The sequence below is a fragment of the Strix aluco genome, chromosome 5 (assembly GCF_031877795.1).
Source record: "Strix aluco isolate bStrAlu1 chromosome 5, bStrAlu1.hap1, whole genome shotgun sequence".
Lineage (NCBI taxonomy): Eukaryota > Metazoa > Chordata > Aves > Strigiformes > Strigidae > Strix > Strix aluco.
Window position 1 is genome coordinate 23,865,532 of NC_133935.1, and position 15,046 is coordinate 23,880,577.

The window sequence follows — 15,046 nt, forward strand, 5'->3', positions numbered from 1 at the left end:
ACTCATAACAGGAATTTCCATTTTTTACCTTGACGACCTTTCCACCAGGCTTTCTCGTCCACGTTGGTGGTGTTGTCAGTGCACGGTCTGTGAAGCTTCTGGATCGCATTCACAATCCTGGTATGTTAACACAAAAACAACTTCCTTGCTCAAGTCCAGTCATAATGATGACGTACTTCTAATCATTATAACTTTATATTGTATCAGTATTTGAATAGATACAAGTCTATTCTAACAATGTATTTTAAAAGCAATATTTCTCAGACAATCATTTAAGCTTGAAAAATAATAGTCATTCAGAGGGTATGTTCTTAGTGAGAGACTTTTCAGCAAGTTAATGAAATAATAGAGTACTTTGAATCCAGTAACTTTGCAGTGAAAACTGTCTTGGAATTATCGAGGGTTTAATTTTTAATTATTACCACCTTTTGGTATTAAAACTTGATACAATTTTCCATTCAAACAAAAATAAGATGAAATACTTGTTCTTAACTATGAATGTTTTCTAATTTTCATCTCCTTGAAATCCTTAAGTACTAATGACTACAATTTAGCTCAATATAAGTTTTTAACCTCTTTTGAGAAAACCTTTACAGCTTTGTTTCTATTCTTAAAAACATACTGAACAGTACTTAAAGATTTATATTTAATATTTACCTGGGAACCCCAGTACTGGAACATGTATATTTTGCATGTCCTAGTTCTGACATTAGAATTAAGTGACTTTTGACATTGAAGACTTTGTTGTTATATTCACTGAGACAAGCCGAGGAATACTCTGTAAAAAGTTGGAGTTAACAGCACAACTAAAAATGCAGACAGAGGAGAGTAAAAAATAGCATCTGTAGTGGTTTTGCATGCACTAGTCAGGAGTAATAGAATAAAGTTTGTGCAAATGCATCTTTAAAAGCAATTTTTTTAAAAAAAATATTTTCTCCTTTTCTTTCTTCTTCCTGTGGTCCAAGGAAAGTAATTCTGCAAGCAGGTAGATTGTTGCTGATCTAAAGATTCAGTAGACTGACAACATGAAATAAAATCCAAGACTTAATTTGAATTAAAACCCCCTATTTTTTAAGGGATTTCTTAAAGCATATGAGTACACAATATTTGTTCTTTTTTTCCTATTTTGAAGATTTATTTACACAGTGGAGAGAAGGTTAAGAGAAATGTGAAAGTATCATTTAGTGAGTCCTCCCTTTCTTTGCCACAAAGTTGTCTTAGGCTTCTGTATTTTCAACAGATTTCTGGTACAAGTCACTTACGTGCAAAATTTACTATGTGATAAATTCATTTAAGACAAAATGAAAAAAAAAATCAATTTGGCTCAGATGTTTTAAAAACTCATTTCTTGCATTATGCTCTCCTTTATTTTTGCCAACTGACTGAAAGCAGGATAAGTAAGAGAAGATAGAGATGCATATTGCACAGCTGCGTGGCTCTTTGCAGTGTTTTTGTGGGACTTGTAGATTGCTCCTGACAAGTGAATGTAAGCGATGCATGATACTTTGAACTCAGTATATTGCAAACCAATGAAAACAAAAGGGGGAATGAAGGCACATGGCTATGGGAGGGAAGGTGAAGAAGTAGAAAAAAAATTTCTGGTATAGTGATGATCATACTAAGCATTTGAGTCAAGTAAGTCTGTAAAATATTAAAAGAAACAAACTGGCAAATGAATAAACAGGAAAATGTAGAAAAGGAAAGAACATTTGAAGGTGTATTGAGAATTTATCATTAAGACAATAATTGCTATATACTGTACACTTTGATCACGCCTAGTGCTAGATTGCTATAGCATGCTCCTTTCTTCCCTTTCTATTTCAGCCTCTTATTAACTCTGCTGTCTGTGTCTTTCCAGTTCCTGTGGAGTGGTGTTGTCAATTGTGTTCTTGTTGGTAGTTTTTTTTTCACTACTCTGCTCCTATAACTGATCTACTAATTTGCTGTTTTGAACTCAGCCTTTGTCGGAATTATGGGTAACACAAGATCATACAAACTGCTAGACTGGAATAGTTTCAATTCAGGTATTTTACTAGTCATTCAGTACTATATATGCTGACAGAAATTATGGCAGCTCAGTGAAGTTCTTAGAAATGCTGTAGTATATGTAGGTTAATGCTTCAAATTTAAATCTGTTTAATCATCAAATGCCTAAATGTCTTGTTTTAATGTTGTTAAAGGCTTTCCTGAAAATTGCAAAACATTGTTTTAGTATAAAATAGTATTGCTGAGAATAATTTAATATCAATCTGGAAATCTGAATGTTCAGATGATTATAGTAGTTTTCAGGTCAGTGTCCATGAAGCAAGTAATTTAGGGAAAGAGAATGGATTCTTGTTTATACAGTTGGGATCATGTCAGGTGTGAATTCATTTTATTTTTAATAACTTTTTTTGGTTGGTTGGTTTGATTTGAGGGGGGTCTGTTGGTTGGTTTTGTTTTGGTTTGCATGAGCTTGCACTTTCTTGAACAATGGCTGTTCTTCTGTTAATTTCAGGAAATTAATGAATGTGTTTGTTCTGAATAATAGATATAAAAATTGTCCAAGAGAATGGAAAATAGATGAGGAGGACTATCTGTTTAAAGAGGAGGGTAGCATGTAGTCTAGTATTTGTTGATTGGTGAATTTTGTATTGTAAAATTCAATCAGCTTGCAGGACTTACAGCCTAATTATTTGAACTTTAACACGTAACTTTAACATGTAACTTGAAATCCCCAGTGTTCTATTTTTTTATGCAGTTTTAGGAATCAAAGTGCCTAGCTGCTTTATAAAGCTGCAGAGAGAATGGATGAGTTGATGATGCAGTCTACATAAAAGCTACATAGAGGAGCTGGCCTATTACGGGGAGAAATAAAGATTTTGTTTTTTCTTTTCCTCTGGAAATGTAGCATGCTTTGGAAGAAAGGCAGGCATAACTTCTCTGCATATAATATCCAAGCCAGCAGACCTTGCCAAACTTTGATTTTTTTAAAGCTGGCACGGTAAAAAGGTATAAAGCTGACCTCTGGGGGGTTTGTTTCCTATGGAAACACACTTTCCTTCTTGGTACTTCACTGTTGCATGCTCTGCACTTCATTTAAATTATCTATACACATTTTTCATTTTACAAATAGTTCAATAATAGGTGGTGCCTAAAATTATTGGCTTGTTTTTGTATCCTTGTTCCTTGCTACAGTAAGTGTCCTGTAATATTATAATTACGAGGTTTTGTGGTTTTGTTGGTTTTATTTGCTTGTCCTAAAGTGATAATATTTTAAAATGAATTTTACTTTCTGTATGACAATAATATTATGAAATTCTCAGATCTGTTACTGGTATAGCATAGTCTGATGGGTGTTAAAAATGTTTTGAAATTTTTCATCTTGTATGCTACAGTGAGAAGTTTAAATTAATTGTTGCTTCTTCAAGATAGTGTTTAGTAGGATGTTACCATGGAAGAATTTTATTAGAAAAATGGAATAAATGAGTTATGTACAGACATTAAACATACGTTGAGCTAGGCTATAAAGTGATCCAGAAATGTGAGCCTTGGAAGCTTAAGGGGAAGTCGTGAATTCATTTCTTGACAGAATATCCAAAACGGTAACCTAAATTTTTTAGAGTTAACAGGAAAAAGAAGGCGCATATATATATATATATATACACATTTTATACTCAGAGGTAGTTGTTACCCAGAGATTGTGGAGTAGAGTGGTCTAAACCAAACAGTAATTTTAGAGTTAATACCTTGTTGAGAACTGTCTGTTGCCTTGAGATGTGTCAGCAGCTGTGTAGTAACAGTCTTGATTAATCCTGCCGGTTAGGGACTGAGCAGGTTTTGCTCATATTCTTGCAAGTGTGTTTCTTTTGCAGTGCTAGGTGTGTTGCTGAATGAAGAAGAGAGGAGAAAGAAAGTAGATCAGTCATTACATATGACGTGTGATGGATAGTAGAATTGCAGGTTACATACAAGTTAACTCTGTTTTAGACTGGAATAACAAATATGCTGTGCAGATCTGTTATCTCTGAAAAACCAAAAGGACACGATTTCTATTCATCTCCCCCTTCTAGAGCTTTATTGTCAACTCTGTTCTTGCTGGCTAATATTTGGCCTGAAGGAGAGCAGGGATTTATACAGCTTAAGCAAAACAGTACTACATCTTTAAACAACATTCATATTAGCAAGAATGTAATCACAACCATAAGTAGGCTAAAATTATCTTCCTTTTTAAAAATGTTCAGGCTTCATTTAAGCTCGCTAGTAACCTGTGTAGCATAGAAGGATACTTTTTTTTTTTTTTTTTTTTGCCAGTGGAAGGGAAGCTTGTTCAATTAAGTGTGTAAGATACAACAGGACTGTCTAATGGTGATGAGGAGGCAGTGGTTTGAAGATGGCTTGAAAATCAATTGTGGAAGTGAAGACTGACTTTATTTGATGAATGGGAAAGAAAATATTTAACATGTGGGAATTGCATATAGTTCAATGACAAAATTGTTTAAATGTTTGTAAAATTACAAAAAGGTGATCGAGATGAATCTGCAAGATAAAAGTAGAGAGACAAGAGCACAAATTCCTGGAAAAGAGGGCACATAATACAATGGAAGAAGTACTCTGGTGCTGGCTCTGAAAAAGTATGTTAAAGATGTTTAAGTATGAAAGGAATCCTGGATCCAGAAGACTGGATCTTTGTTAAAGTTTCTTCCTGAGGTTAAATACGGAGAAGGGTTCCTTAGGGAAGTGCAAGGAACTTGTTGGATAGAGACTGCTTTTGCATACAAGCTGTTTCATAGCACTAACGTATACACTGTTCTCACATAATTACATTTTTAAGCTCCTCATTCAGGGAGCTGCTTCAGCAGTGATTCTTCAGCTCCAGTAATCAGAAACACAGAAGGAGAAAAGATTTTTTAATAAAATTCCTACGTATCTCCTGAGTTCCTTGTGTGATATCCAGACTTGCTGTTAGAGTGTGAAATTCTCTAGAACTCTACTTTTGTATATGAGGAAATGCAAGAGGAAAGCTTGAGTGTGTTTTGGTTCTGTAACTGAATGCTTTTCTTTCACAGAAATACAAACACAGTGAATGTGCAAATTACATTTCATACTGCTCGGTGTAAATGTGGTGTACTTGTAAGAACACAGTAGAAAATGTCAGAATGTTTTTGTTGGTGTCTGATGTGGCTATTATTCAGAACTAGTAGAAAAACATTTTAAGCTTGACCTCTCGCCTTTTCTTGGACGACTTCTGGGTTGACTTCTTGTCCATCAGTGTGTGTTGATATGATAATGGGAGGTTAAGGCAGTTGTCTGAGGCTTTTCTGAACAGTCAGGGGTGGCATGTTTTTCAGTAGTATTTTAACCTACTTTTCCACAACCATTCCAGGGGAGTGAATATTCCTAAATGTTTTTTATGGTTAATGTGAATGGAGTCTGAATATTCTTTTTTGAACCAGATGCACCCTTATAGTAATTAATTTTCTTTGGGACTGGGTTGTGGGTTTTTTGGTGTTTTTGTTTTTTTTTTTTTTGAGAGAGAGAGAGTTCTGAGTAGATACTTATGTAACTGAACAAAGGGTGATCACTGTCAATGACTATAGAATAGTATTCCTATGTTCTGTTAAGAGATTCATAAATTAATCAACTTGGCGTTTAAAACCTTTGTTTTAGAATTCTTTGCCTAGTAGAAAGTAATTTAATCTGTTAATACTGATTTAAACGTCTCCCTGAAATTTGGTTAATGTTGTAAAAGTCGTCATAGACTTTTCACTGCACAAATGCTCCAATAGAGCTGTTGCTTATTGTACCACTACAGTTTGTTTGGAACTGGTAGTATGTAAGAGAGAGAACCTTGGTCTTGTGGAAAATTGTTACTTTTGCATGTAACTCTTCCTAATTTCAAAATATGGGGCTTGACTAAAACTATTACCTTGATACAATTTTCTTCATGGATTACAATGAGTTTTTTTAGCCTTAGGATGTGTCATGCTGTGGTTGCAAAGATAGAGCTGTAGAACTACTTGCCTGGCTCAAAATACGGTGTTAGAAGAAAACTAGAATGATTCTAGTTGAAAGGACACCTTCCTAACTACTACATAATTAGAGGTAAACATGTTCTTCTAAAATGTCGATGGAGAGTATTGTAGGAAAATGGCAGATAACACAAGTTCTGACTGACTGAAGCAGGATTATAGAAATAGCTGGTTAAATGTTAAGTATAAGATCATTATCTGAGCTGAATTAGGCACAAGAGATTTGCCTTCTAAGTGCTAAGACTTAAGTTCCTCAATATACCATGTTATAAAGAAATACCACAGTTTTGGGGTTGGTTGGTTTTTTTCTGGTTCAACTTGTACTTTGGATTCTGTTAGTGCAATTTGACCTTTTACACTAATATTTTCAGTGGCTTTTGTAAGATTTGAGTTGTTGGTCTCTCTTAATGCAGTCTCATAGAATTCCTGAACTCACTCAAAAAGGCACTGTAGGAAAGCCTTCTTGGATCCAGAAGTTGAGAGAGGCTTCTCTGACTACTTTGTCTTAAAACAAAATAAACAGTTGTGAGCGCATAGAAATAATGAATGCAGAGTTCTGTGAATGTAAAAAGTTAAAACTCTGAGGAGTGTAAACACTGAATAGGAAATACAGAGGCAGTTTCATTTCATGCCAATTAATGCCATCCCATTTCTACAGTTGTGCAGTGAGGTAGATAGTGCGTGGCAAGAAAGCAGCAATCTTGTCTGTGAACATCTATCTGTGTTTGTTGAGACATTTTTTTTGTGTTTAAAATTCAGTATGTTTCTTTTAAGGACTGCATTAGTAAATCAGTATTATTGCTTGTTTTAAGGTTCCACCTAGTTTGGCTTGTTCAAAGCTTTAAATTGTACTTGTAGTTCTGTTTGTGATACTAGTTATAAAATAGATAAAATGTTGTTTAAGACCACCTGCCTTATCGCAGCATAGTGTCTCCAGCTTTGGGTAATAGCCCCTTTGTTGCTATCATTTGAAGATGTCCTTTGAAGATTGCTCATATTTTAAAATAGGTTGTATTTATTGTGCCAAGATGACAAAGCAACACAGAGATAAAAGATAGAATAAGTAGTTTATTACCTAGCAGCTCTTCAGAGTGGCAGACCTTGCCCTTGTTACTGTAATAGTATCAATTAAAACAGATTCCTACATCTTCTGTTGTGTCCCACTCATAATTAGAGGAACCTTCACCATTATAGGATGCATGACTGATTGAAATTATAACTAAAAACTGGAGTGACAAGTTAGGTATTTAGGCCTGGCACACTGATTTTCCAGAGACAAATTAATTTCCGCTATTTAATGTTTTGTTATGTCTGGGCAGTACTTTTAAACTTTTATAATTCCAAGGAAGTATGGTGAAGTCTAAACCTTTATTTTTAAGTGTTACTGTGATAGTTTAATCTTAGAATTAATTTTTAATATGTGCATACATAAATACTCTGAACGTCTTTTTTTTCTCCAAATGCTGTATTCTTTGTTTTATTTTAGCTTTTTAAAATTTTATTTAAGTTGTATCACATGGTGGTTTCCTTTAGCTATAAATTAAACTATTACTGCAGTTTTGGTATTGCAGGATATATATTTTTTTTCTTAAGATGATACTTTTTTGCAGCTTGTGCTGTTCCTATGAGACCTACATTTATCTTTAAAAGCAAAAGTTATAGGATGTATTACTGTTACAGCTGTGTAGTTAATGTTTGGTGGTATTTGCAGCGAATTTTTTTGAAGCAGTTTCTGGAAAATTATTGCCTCAAATATTACTTTTAATATTTAGAAAAGGTTAAATTATGATGTAGTCTGTCCAAGGGGTTCTTGCATGTTTATTCTTAAGATCAATTACATATGTAACTTGTAGCATGTGACTGGTAGACCAAGTGTAGAACAGTGGAGGTGTGAAAATCCAAGTAGTTGCTCTCTTTTTTTAATCTGGGACATTCTGTTTAGATTTACAGAGTTGAATTAATTTAGGTTACAGATGTTATGTCACAGTGGATCGTATAAAATACTTGTGTTTAGTGATGTCAGTCATAAGGCTTACAAGATACTGATCTTTAGGTATCTGAGCATTTAAACTGTTCCAAGAATATTTACTTGAGACAATGAACAAATGCAGGAAGACATCTCAGTGCTTGCTGTCAGGGATTTTGAGAATAGAGTTATTTAGGAATATATATCTGAGAGAGTTAGCTGATTGGAAGTTAAGGTATTCCAAAAGCCAAACTTTGAATTAGGTTTTTTACGATTCCCTTTTAGGGGTGAGATAGGCAAAAACGTCTCCTGATCCATTTTAAAATTTCTTAATGGAAGTATAATTCTGTATGTTTCTGTCTAAATTACAAACGTATTCACCTATATCAGAGATACAAAAGCTATGGAGATTCTGTTAATTCTGTTTCATAGTTAAACTTCTTTTTTTTTTCTTTTGTAAGAAAAACCAGAGTATTCTCTAGCCTCCTAGCCAGTGATGTAGGTTTTTTCATGAAATTCAGAATATGAGAAAAGAATTCAGGAGTTTTGATGGCAATGTTACTAAGAGAAACACTTTGCTGCCTCTCCATGTTGGGGTATATCCTGGTGTTAAAGCTAGTGTTCCTCAATAGTGAGGTGCCACTAAAAGGAATGATGCTGCTTTTCTGTACGATTTCAGCCATGTGCTCTTGCAGTCTTCTGGTGGTGATGTAGTGATTTGGCCTGACTGACCTGATAGAAAACTAGCCCTGCAAATGAATGGGTTTGTGTTCAATCAGCCAGCTGAAATATTTCATCCTGTAAATGCATGAAAGATGGATGCAGTTTTAATCCTAAATGTTCTTAAAATTGCTTCTTCAGTAATTGAAGAATTTCTTCAACACCCAAACTTAAACCTGGTTTTTTGTGCAGTCAGTAGTTTGTGCTTGAGAAGTGAGATACATGCTCTGTGACCTCACCTGGGACAAAAGCACTGATTTAATATTATTCTCTAGGCTGCATGTTTTGTCTGTAGTTTAAGCTGTGTAGGAGTAGGTGTACCTATTCTCTTTGGTAGTGTGGCTGCACTGTTTTCTGCTGGTTTAGTGTATCTTAGTTTTCATTTGATAAATCCCAATAATCTACTTCCTTCAGTTTCTGTATCTTAAGCAAAGTTTTCATTTTCACATCTTTTAGTCTTAAAGATGAATATAGGGAGTAATTTTTAAAAAATGATGGAGTGACTTTGAAAATATTTTGAAAGTTTTGGGTGGTCTGTTGTAGGTTTAGTTATTTGCTACCCAAGTTTTGAGTTCAAACTTTACAGACAGGAGGATTCAGCTTTTTGTACACTTACTTAATTGTTAAATATTTTAGAAAGAAGATAGGAAATGTCAATATTTATGGGATAACCAGGCAGGATTAAAATTAAACTTCAAGATCCAGGGAAGGGTGCTTGTAAACCTAACAGAAGTATCTCTTAAAAAAACAACCGAACAAACCTACAAAAAAAACCCACACTTTTTTCTGTATAATCTGATTAATGAAGAAGATACAAGAATAAGGCGATAAGGAATGTGTAGATAATGGCTCTGCCTAGTGAAAGACTCAAAAGATTGAATTTGAAAGAATATTATTGGTTTCTGCACTGCCATTTTTGAGATAACAGAACAACCAGTTAATTGCAGATTGTGAAAACTTTCATGGTGTGATTGTCCTCCTCATTTCAGAACGTTACATTATAAATATAAATACTGAATTATGTAATATTAAAATAGATTGAAATAAATCATACAGTTCCTACTTCAGAGTAATTGTCCCAGGATGGCTAGGGATTCAGCTTTAATACGTATGATCTGTGTAATCAAGAGACCATTCTTAATTTTTCTTCAGTTTTTAAAAGTCTGTATGGACCTAGCATAATACAGATTCTGGCTCAATCTTGAAAGACCCTGCACAAGTGAACCTCTATCAAGTAACTTTGGAAAGGTGTTGCTTCTTATGAATCAGAAAGTATTGATAGTGTCTAGGGTTATCTCCAGGTGAAGGATTTGGACAGGATTTTGTCCTATTGACAATACAGTCTCATAGAAATCAACCTCATATTTTGAAGGAAAGAGATAGATGAATGGGTGGTGGATAGAACTGACTCAAAGAACATTTAGGGCACAAAGTATATACAGTGCTGTTTGTGTCTTCTAAAGCTGTTTAATAAAATAAGTTTGGAAAGTTTCAGTTAGAGGAGGTTTGAGTTGGCACGGTTTTTATAGAATACTGTACTATTGACAACATTATTTCTCAAGTCTTCAACTCTAGAAACCGTGTGCTTTGCCTCCACTTTGTTATAAGTATCATGCCAGTTTTGAAACATTAATAAAAGGTTTAATATTCAGTCTTTGTTTTCCAATAAAGGGTGCATAATAGCAGTGTAATTTTTGCAAATTTTTTTACTTAAAGTTGTAGATAAACCTTGCTATAAACTACTCAGTAGATTTGCTAGAAAAGCTTGTGATTGAGTGCTATGTATGCTTGCCTTTTTGCTTCCACCTAGAATCCAGGGCCATTACTTTCTGTAACCATTTCAGTGAGCTGCCATAGTTTTCAGTCTGTACTGTCACCTGATCCAAGCATGCGCCAAAATACCCACTGTTTCTGGCTACTGTCTGCTGAATCTGCTTTGCAAACCCTTAGTTTTTAAGCTTTTGCCTTAGCAAAAAACAACAACAGACACTCTTAAGGAGTGTACTGGACACATGCCATCCTGCTTCCCTAACTCCTCTAATTGTTTATGTAAATCCTTAGCTTTACTAAACCTGTAAATGCTACAATGGCATCCCCATGTGAAATCGTGTGGCTCGTGTCAAAAAAGGCTGCTTGTGAAAATATTTGTCAGAAGAATATGAATGCTACACATTGCACTGCATTCAGTGTTTTGTATCAATTTATTATTGCAATGTCATGGTGTTTGATTTTAATTGTAGTCAATCATTTTGTGTTTTAATATGCAAAGGTAAGTTCATGTAAACTGTGAATGTACAGTATTTATATATAAACATACTGATTTGTATTTTTTGGCCTCTTTCTGGAAGAAAAAGTACTCAACTAAATGTCTTAAGCAGAGGACCCAGTCTTCTTTACAAACACTTGTTTGTGCATGACTCTAATTTTTGAACTTGTGCAATAAGAATTCATTGGATTTTTTTGAAAGATATTGGGCCTGATCCTGTTAACACTGAAGACAATAGCTGGAAAGTTGTACTTATCTCTTAATAAGAATGAAAATGATCCATTATATTACTGTAGTTAATAGTTTTGTTAATTCTGATGTTGAATGGATTCTCAGAGTAAAGGGTTAAATGTTGCTTTAGCAAGACACAGTATTGAGCAACCTCACAACAATACGTGCTTTCCATTATGATAAGGAGAACTTGTAGATGAAGTTAGGTGAGAAAAGTGTGTTAACTCTCTTAAGAACTTGTTCCTAAACTTTAACTATAAATTTTTGTGGAGGAAAGTTATATGTTTGCATAGAGTTTGGGACCCGTCACTATTTCTACCTTTTCTGTTCCCCTTAAGCATATCTGTTCCCTTTCAACATTCCATTCTGTTTCTATTTTTACTGTGGCTACATACCTTTCCAGTGTCATATTCTTGTTTGTAATCTTATTCTTTATTCCAGAGCACTTTCCCTGTTCATCCTTAGTCACTTCATCTGTTGCTCACTTTCAAATCCTTTGTTATGACTTCCCATTTTCTTGCACTTTTTGTCATAGAAAGGTCATTGGTGACAAGTAGGAGCAGTTTTTGCCAAATGGTACCTAAAGGTGTGAAGAGAAAAGTGATGATTTAGTAAAATTGGCTTTTTTGTCTTTATGTCTAGAAAAAGTTTACTTCTCCTTTGCAGGTGTTTTTCTGTGAAGTAAAAAAATGTGTGTAGCTGTCCAGTCAATATATCTAGCCAGCTGCCTGTGATCAAGTCTAAATGAGCAAGAATTGTCCTGCGCAGTCAGTGAACCACTTTTTCTACTACTTAGACTTTTCTGTTCTAGAGAGTAACACATACTGATAAGCAATCTCCTTGTCTGTGATTGGATGGGGAAGGAGGAATTGCTCCCAAAATCCATGTCCATTCTTCCGTAAAGAGTTAGTGATAACATTTACAGAAGGTGCTTGTGGTCTCACATCTCCCTTACAGCTCTCCATTTTGTCAGATGTTGTAGCCTTTGTCTTAAAATGGATTTCCAAAGTTGCTCCGTTCACCTACCACTACTGCCATTAACTGGTGGCAGCAATCACAGCCTCTGTTCAGGCAGAGATGCACATGCAAAAGAGAAGACAATTTGCCTCCCACTTTCCTTTGTGTACCACAAATTGTTCTCATAGTTGAGCCTTGGAACTCCAGCCCTATGATGTGATGAGTTATTTCTGCATGATTCTCAGCTTTTGAAAGCTGAAAAGTGTGAGACCTTGCTAGCAGGTATTCCAACCATCTGAGTCAGGATTACTGTGTATCCTCGAGCATTTGATTTTCACAGTTAGTGAAAGCGTTTAAACAGTGTTTTCAAGCTGAGATCAGGGAGGTGCAGTGCTTCAAGATTCTACTAGTAATTCATTGAAACCGGCTGAAGGTGAACTCGGATACAATGAAACATGATTGATACAGTTCACGAAAATCCTCAGTCTGTTTTGTGTCTTAATATGTGTATTTTCGTCTTGATTGCGGAGAACCTTCCTAAGAACTATCACTGTAGGTTTTTTTTTCTCTTCACTATTCATTTCTTAAAGCAAAGGTTGGATAAACTTCAGTGTGGACACCCAAGGCTGCTGTTAGTCAGTGCTATGAGTTACACAAGCATTAACATTTAAAGTTAGGTATAGTTGAATATACATAGCTCTGTACTATTTTTTAAATTAGATAATGACAATTAGTTTAATTTCAGAAAGCGGAAAGCCTGGTTCAATATGAAAAGATGAGGTAAATTCATGAATGAATACACCTTGCTGTAGAGTATTTTTGTTTCAGTAATTTTCAAAATATGTGTATATCCGCATCTTTCATTTTTGTTTGTCATGTTGTCAGAGAACCTAGTGTATGATAATAGGGTTATCATACACTATATTTATAAATATTCCAGATAGTACAGAATTGCTTCCTAGTGAATCTCAGGTTTTTAAATTATTATTCACCAAGGAGATCTCAATGGCTAGATGTTTGTATCTGTGTAAAGTTCAGTTATTTAATGGAAATTGTATAAGAATCTTATCTACTCAGAACCCTTCCTAGCACCTGAGTGCCTGTTGTTTGTTACTGTTTTTCCCCTTATTTTATGTATCAACAATTAACATGGTTTTCAACTAAGTTCATTGGTACAGGTAAGCCATTTTGAAAGAAGAAACAGTTGACAAACTAATTGTAAATGGCAATACTGGTTGACTTCTTATGTAAAAAGCTTGTGAGACAAGAGCTTTACTTCTGGGAAACTAATGGCTGAACAGTTTAAATAAATGGATTGCATAAACTTATTATAGTAGCACTCTTTTTTGCATTTTTAATGTAGTATTCAAGAAAAGCAGGTAGGATACATTTTAACATGTAACCTCAAAGTCAGTAAAGGTAATTAGAATCTGTTTGGGGGCGGGGTGGGGAAGGTGCGGTTGCAGGATACTGAAGCAAAAAAGCATCGACAGATAGATAGTCAACATACATCTTGTACTTCTTAATGTTATTGATGTAGAAGTAGTTTCAAATACCTATGGCTTCTCAAAGTTAGAATTGCTGAAATAAAGACCACAGAGCTGTGTGATTAGTGATACAGCCTTGAACAAATATTTTTAAAATCTGGTAAACAGAGAGAACTGCTTACAGTAGGAAGAACTACAGAGGTTATCTCAAAGATGTCAAGTGTATACCAAAGTAAAATATTACTTTATTACTATAAATACTGTTTCAATACTATTGCTGATAGTTTTCAGTATTACAGAGTATCTGTGATGCTTTGGTGCAAGTTAGGTGCTGCTCTCATGTTGTTGGAAACTGACAGTATGGTCTTCAAGTGGGTAGAGATTGGAACACTTATCTACAGTATTTTGGTGTTATCTGTCATGGACAACAACAAGAATGCAGTAATCTGACAGAACCTGTTCTCATGGGTGATAAACAAGAAAATTAGTGAAAAAGCCCCGTTAGTGTTTGCTTGAACTGCAATAACTAGGAAATAAAAAGTGTCCAGATACAGTAAAACACTTAAATATGAACTTTTCAGATTAATTGCATGAAGCTTTATGTTGATGTAGTGCAGAATAGTGAACTGATTTATACTTTGTCTTTCAGATGAACCAGAGACACGAGATGCATGGTGGGCAGAAATCAGACAAGAAATAAAATCCCATGCCAAGGCATTGGGTTGTCATGCTGTAGTGGGCTACAGTGAATCAACTAGCATTTGGTAAATCATGATGATGATTTGATTTTCAAAATGCCACAGAAAATTTATTTCATCTTCAGTGGATTAAAAATGATGAACTATTTCAACACAGTTGTACTAAGTCTAGTATACCTACTTCAGAGAGTTTGTTAAAGTAACTTTCTATTTTTTTTTTATAATATATTTTTGGTTGGGTTTTTATTGGGTTTTGTTTTTTGTAATGAACATTACAATTTTTTTAATTCCAAACCTACATGTTTGCCTTTGTAGTAACAATATTAATTTATCTATGAAGTTTTCTAAACCTAATCTAGCTAAATAGCTAAGACTGTTCCTAAAAGTATATGTATTGCAGTTTCATTGTTGGGTAACATCTGGCAGACCAGTACTTAGATGGTAAACCTCAAATTTAAGGCACAAATTCTTTACTAGGAATGTATTAATTGTGAGTTAAAGGAGAATATGCTGCCTGATCGATTTAGAATACTTTAGATGTTAACATTTTGTATTTCTTTCTGAAAAATGCATGTAATTATTTTTATCTTTCAGTACTACAGTAGTGTTTAACATACTAAACTGCAGCTCTGCAGTCTTTCTGAGGTTGAATTCCCCAGCCCTGCATTCTATTCAGGCCAGAACTCCAGTGTCTTACTGTATTCCCTTTG

The 15,046-nt window shown here is 34.6% G+C and overlaps 1 protein-coding gene across 15 annotated transcripts in view; it reads left to right on the top strand.

Moving 5' to 3' along the window:
• The window catches only part of C2CD5 (C2 calcium dependent domain containing 5), a 73,488-nt gene that overhangs the window by 32,114 nt on the left and 26,328 nt on the right, over positions 1-15,046 (top strand). For 9 of the 15 annotated variants that reach the window (XM_074826403.1, XM_074826405.1, XM_074826399.1 and 6 more), the window contains 2 exons: positions 12-120; positions 14,288-14,402. In XM_074826403.1, the coding sequence (XP_074682504.1) occupies positions 12-120; positions 14,288-14,402 (224 nt within the window). Of the gene's footprint in view, positions 1-11; positions 121-1,958; positions 2,025-14,287; positions 14,403-15,046 lie in introns of all 15 variants that reach the window. The other 6 variants (XM_074826398.1, XM_074826400.1, XM_074826402.1 and 3 more) reach the window with 1 other exon arrangement.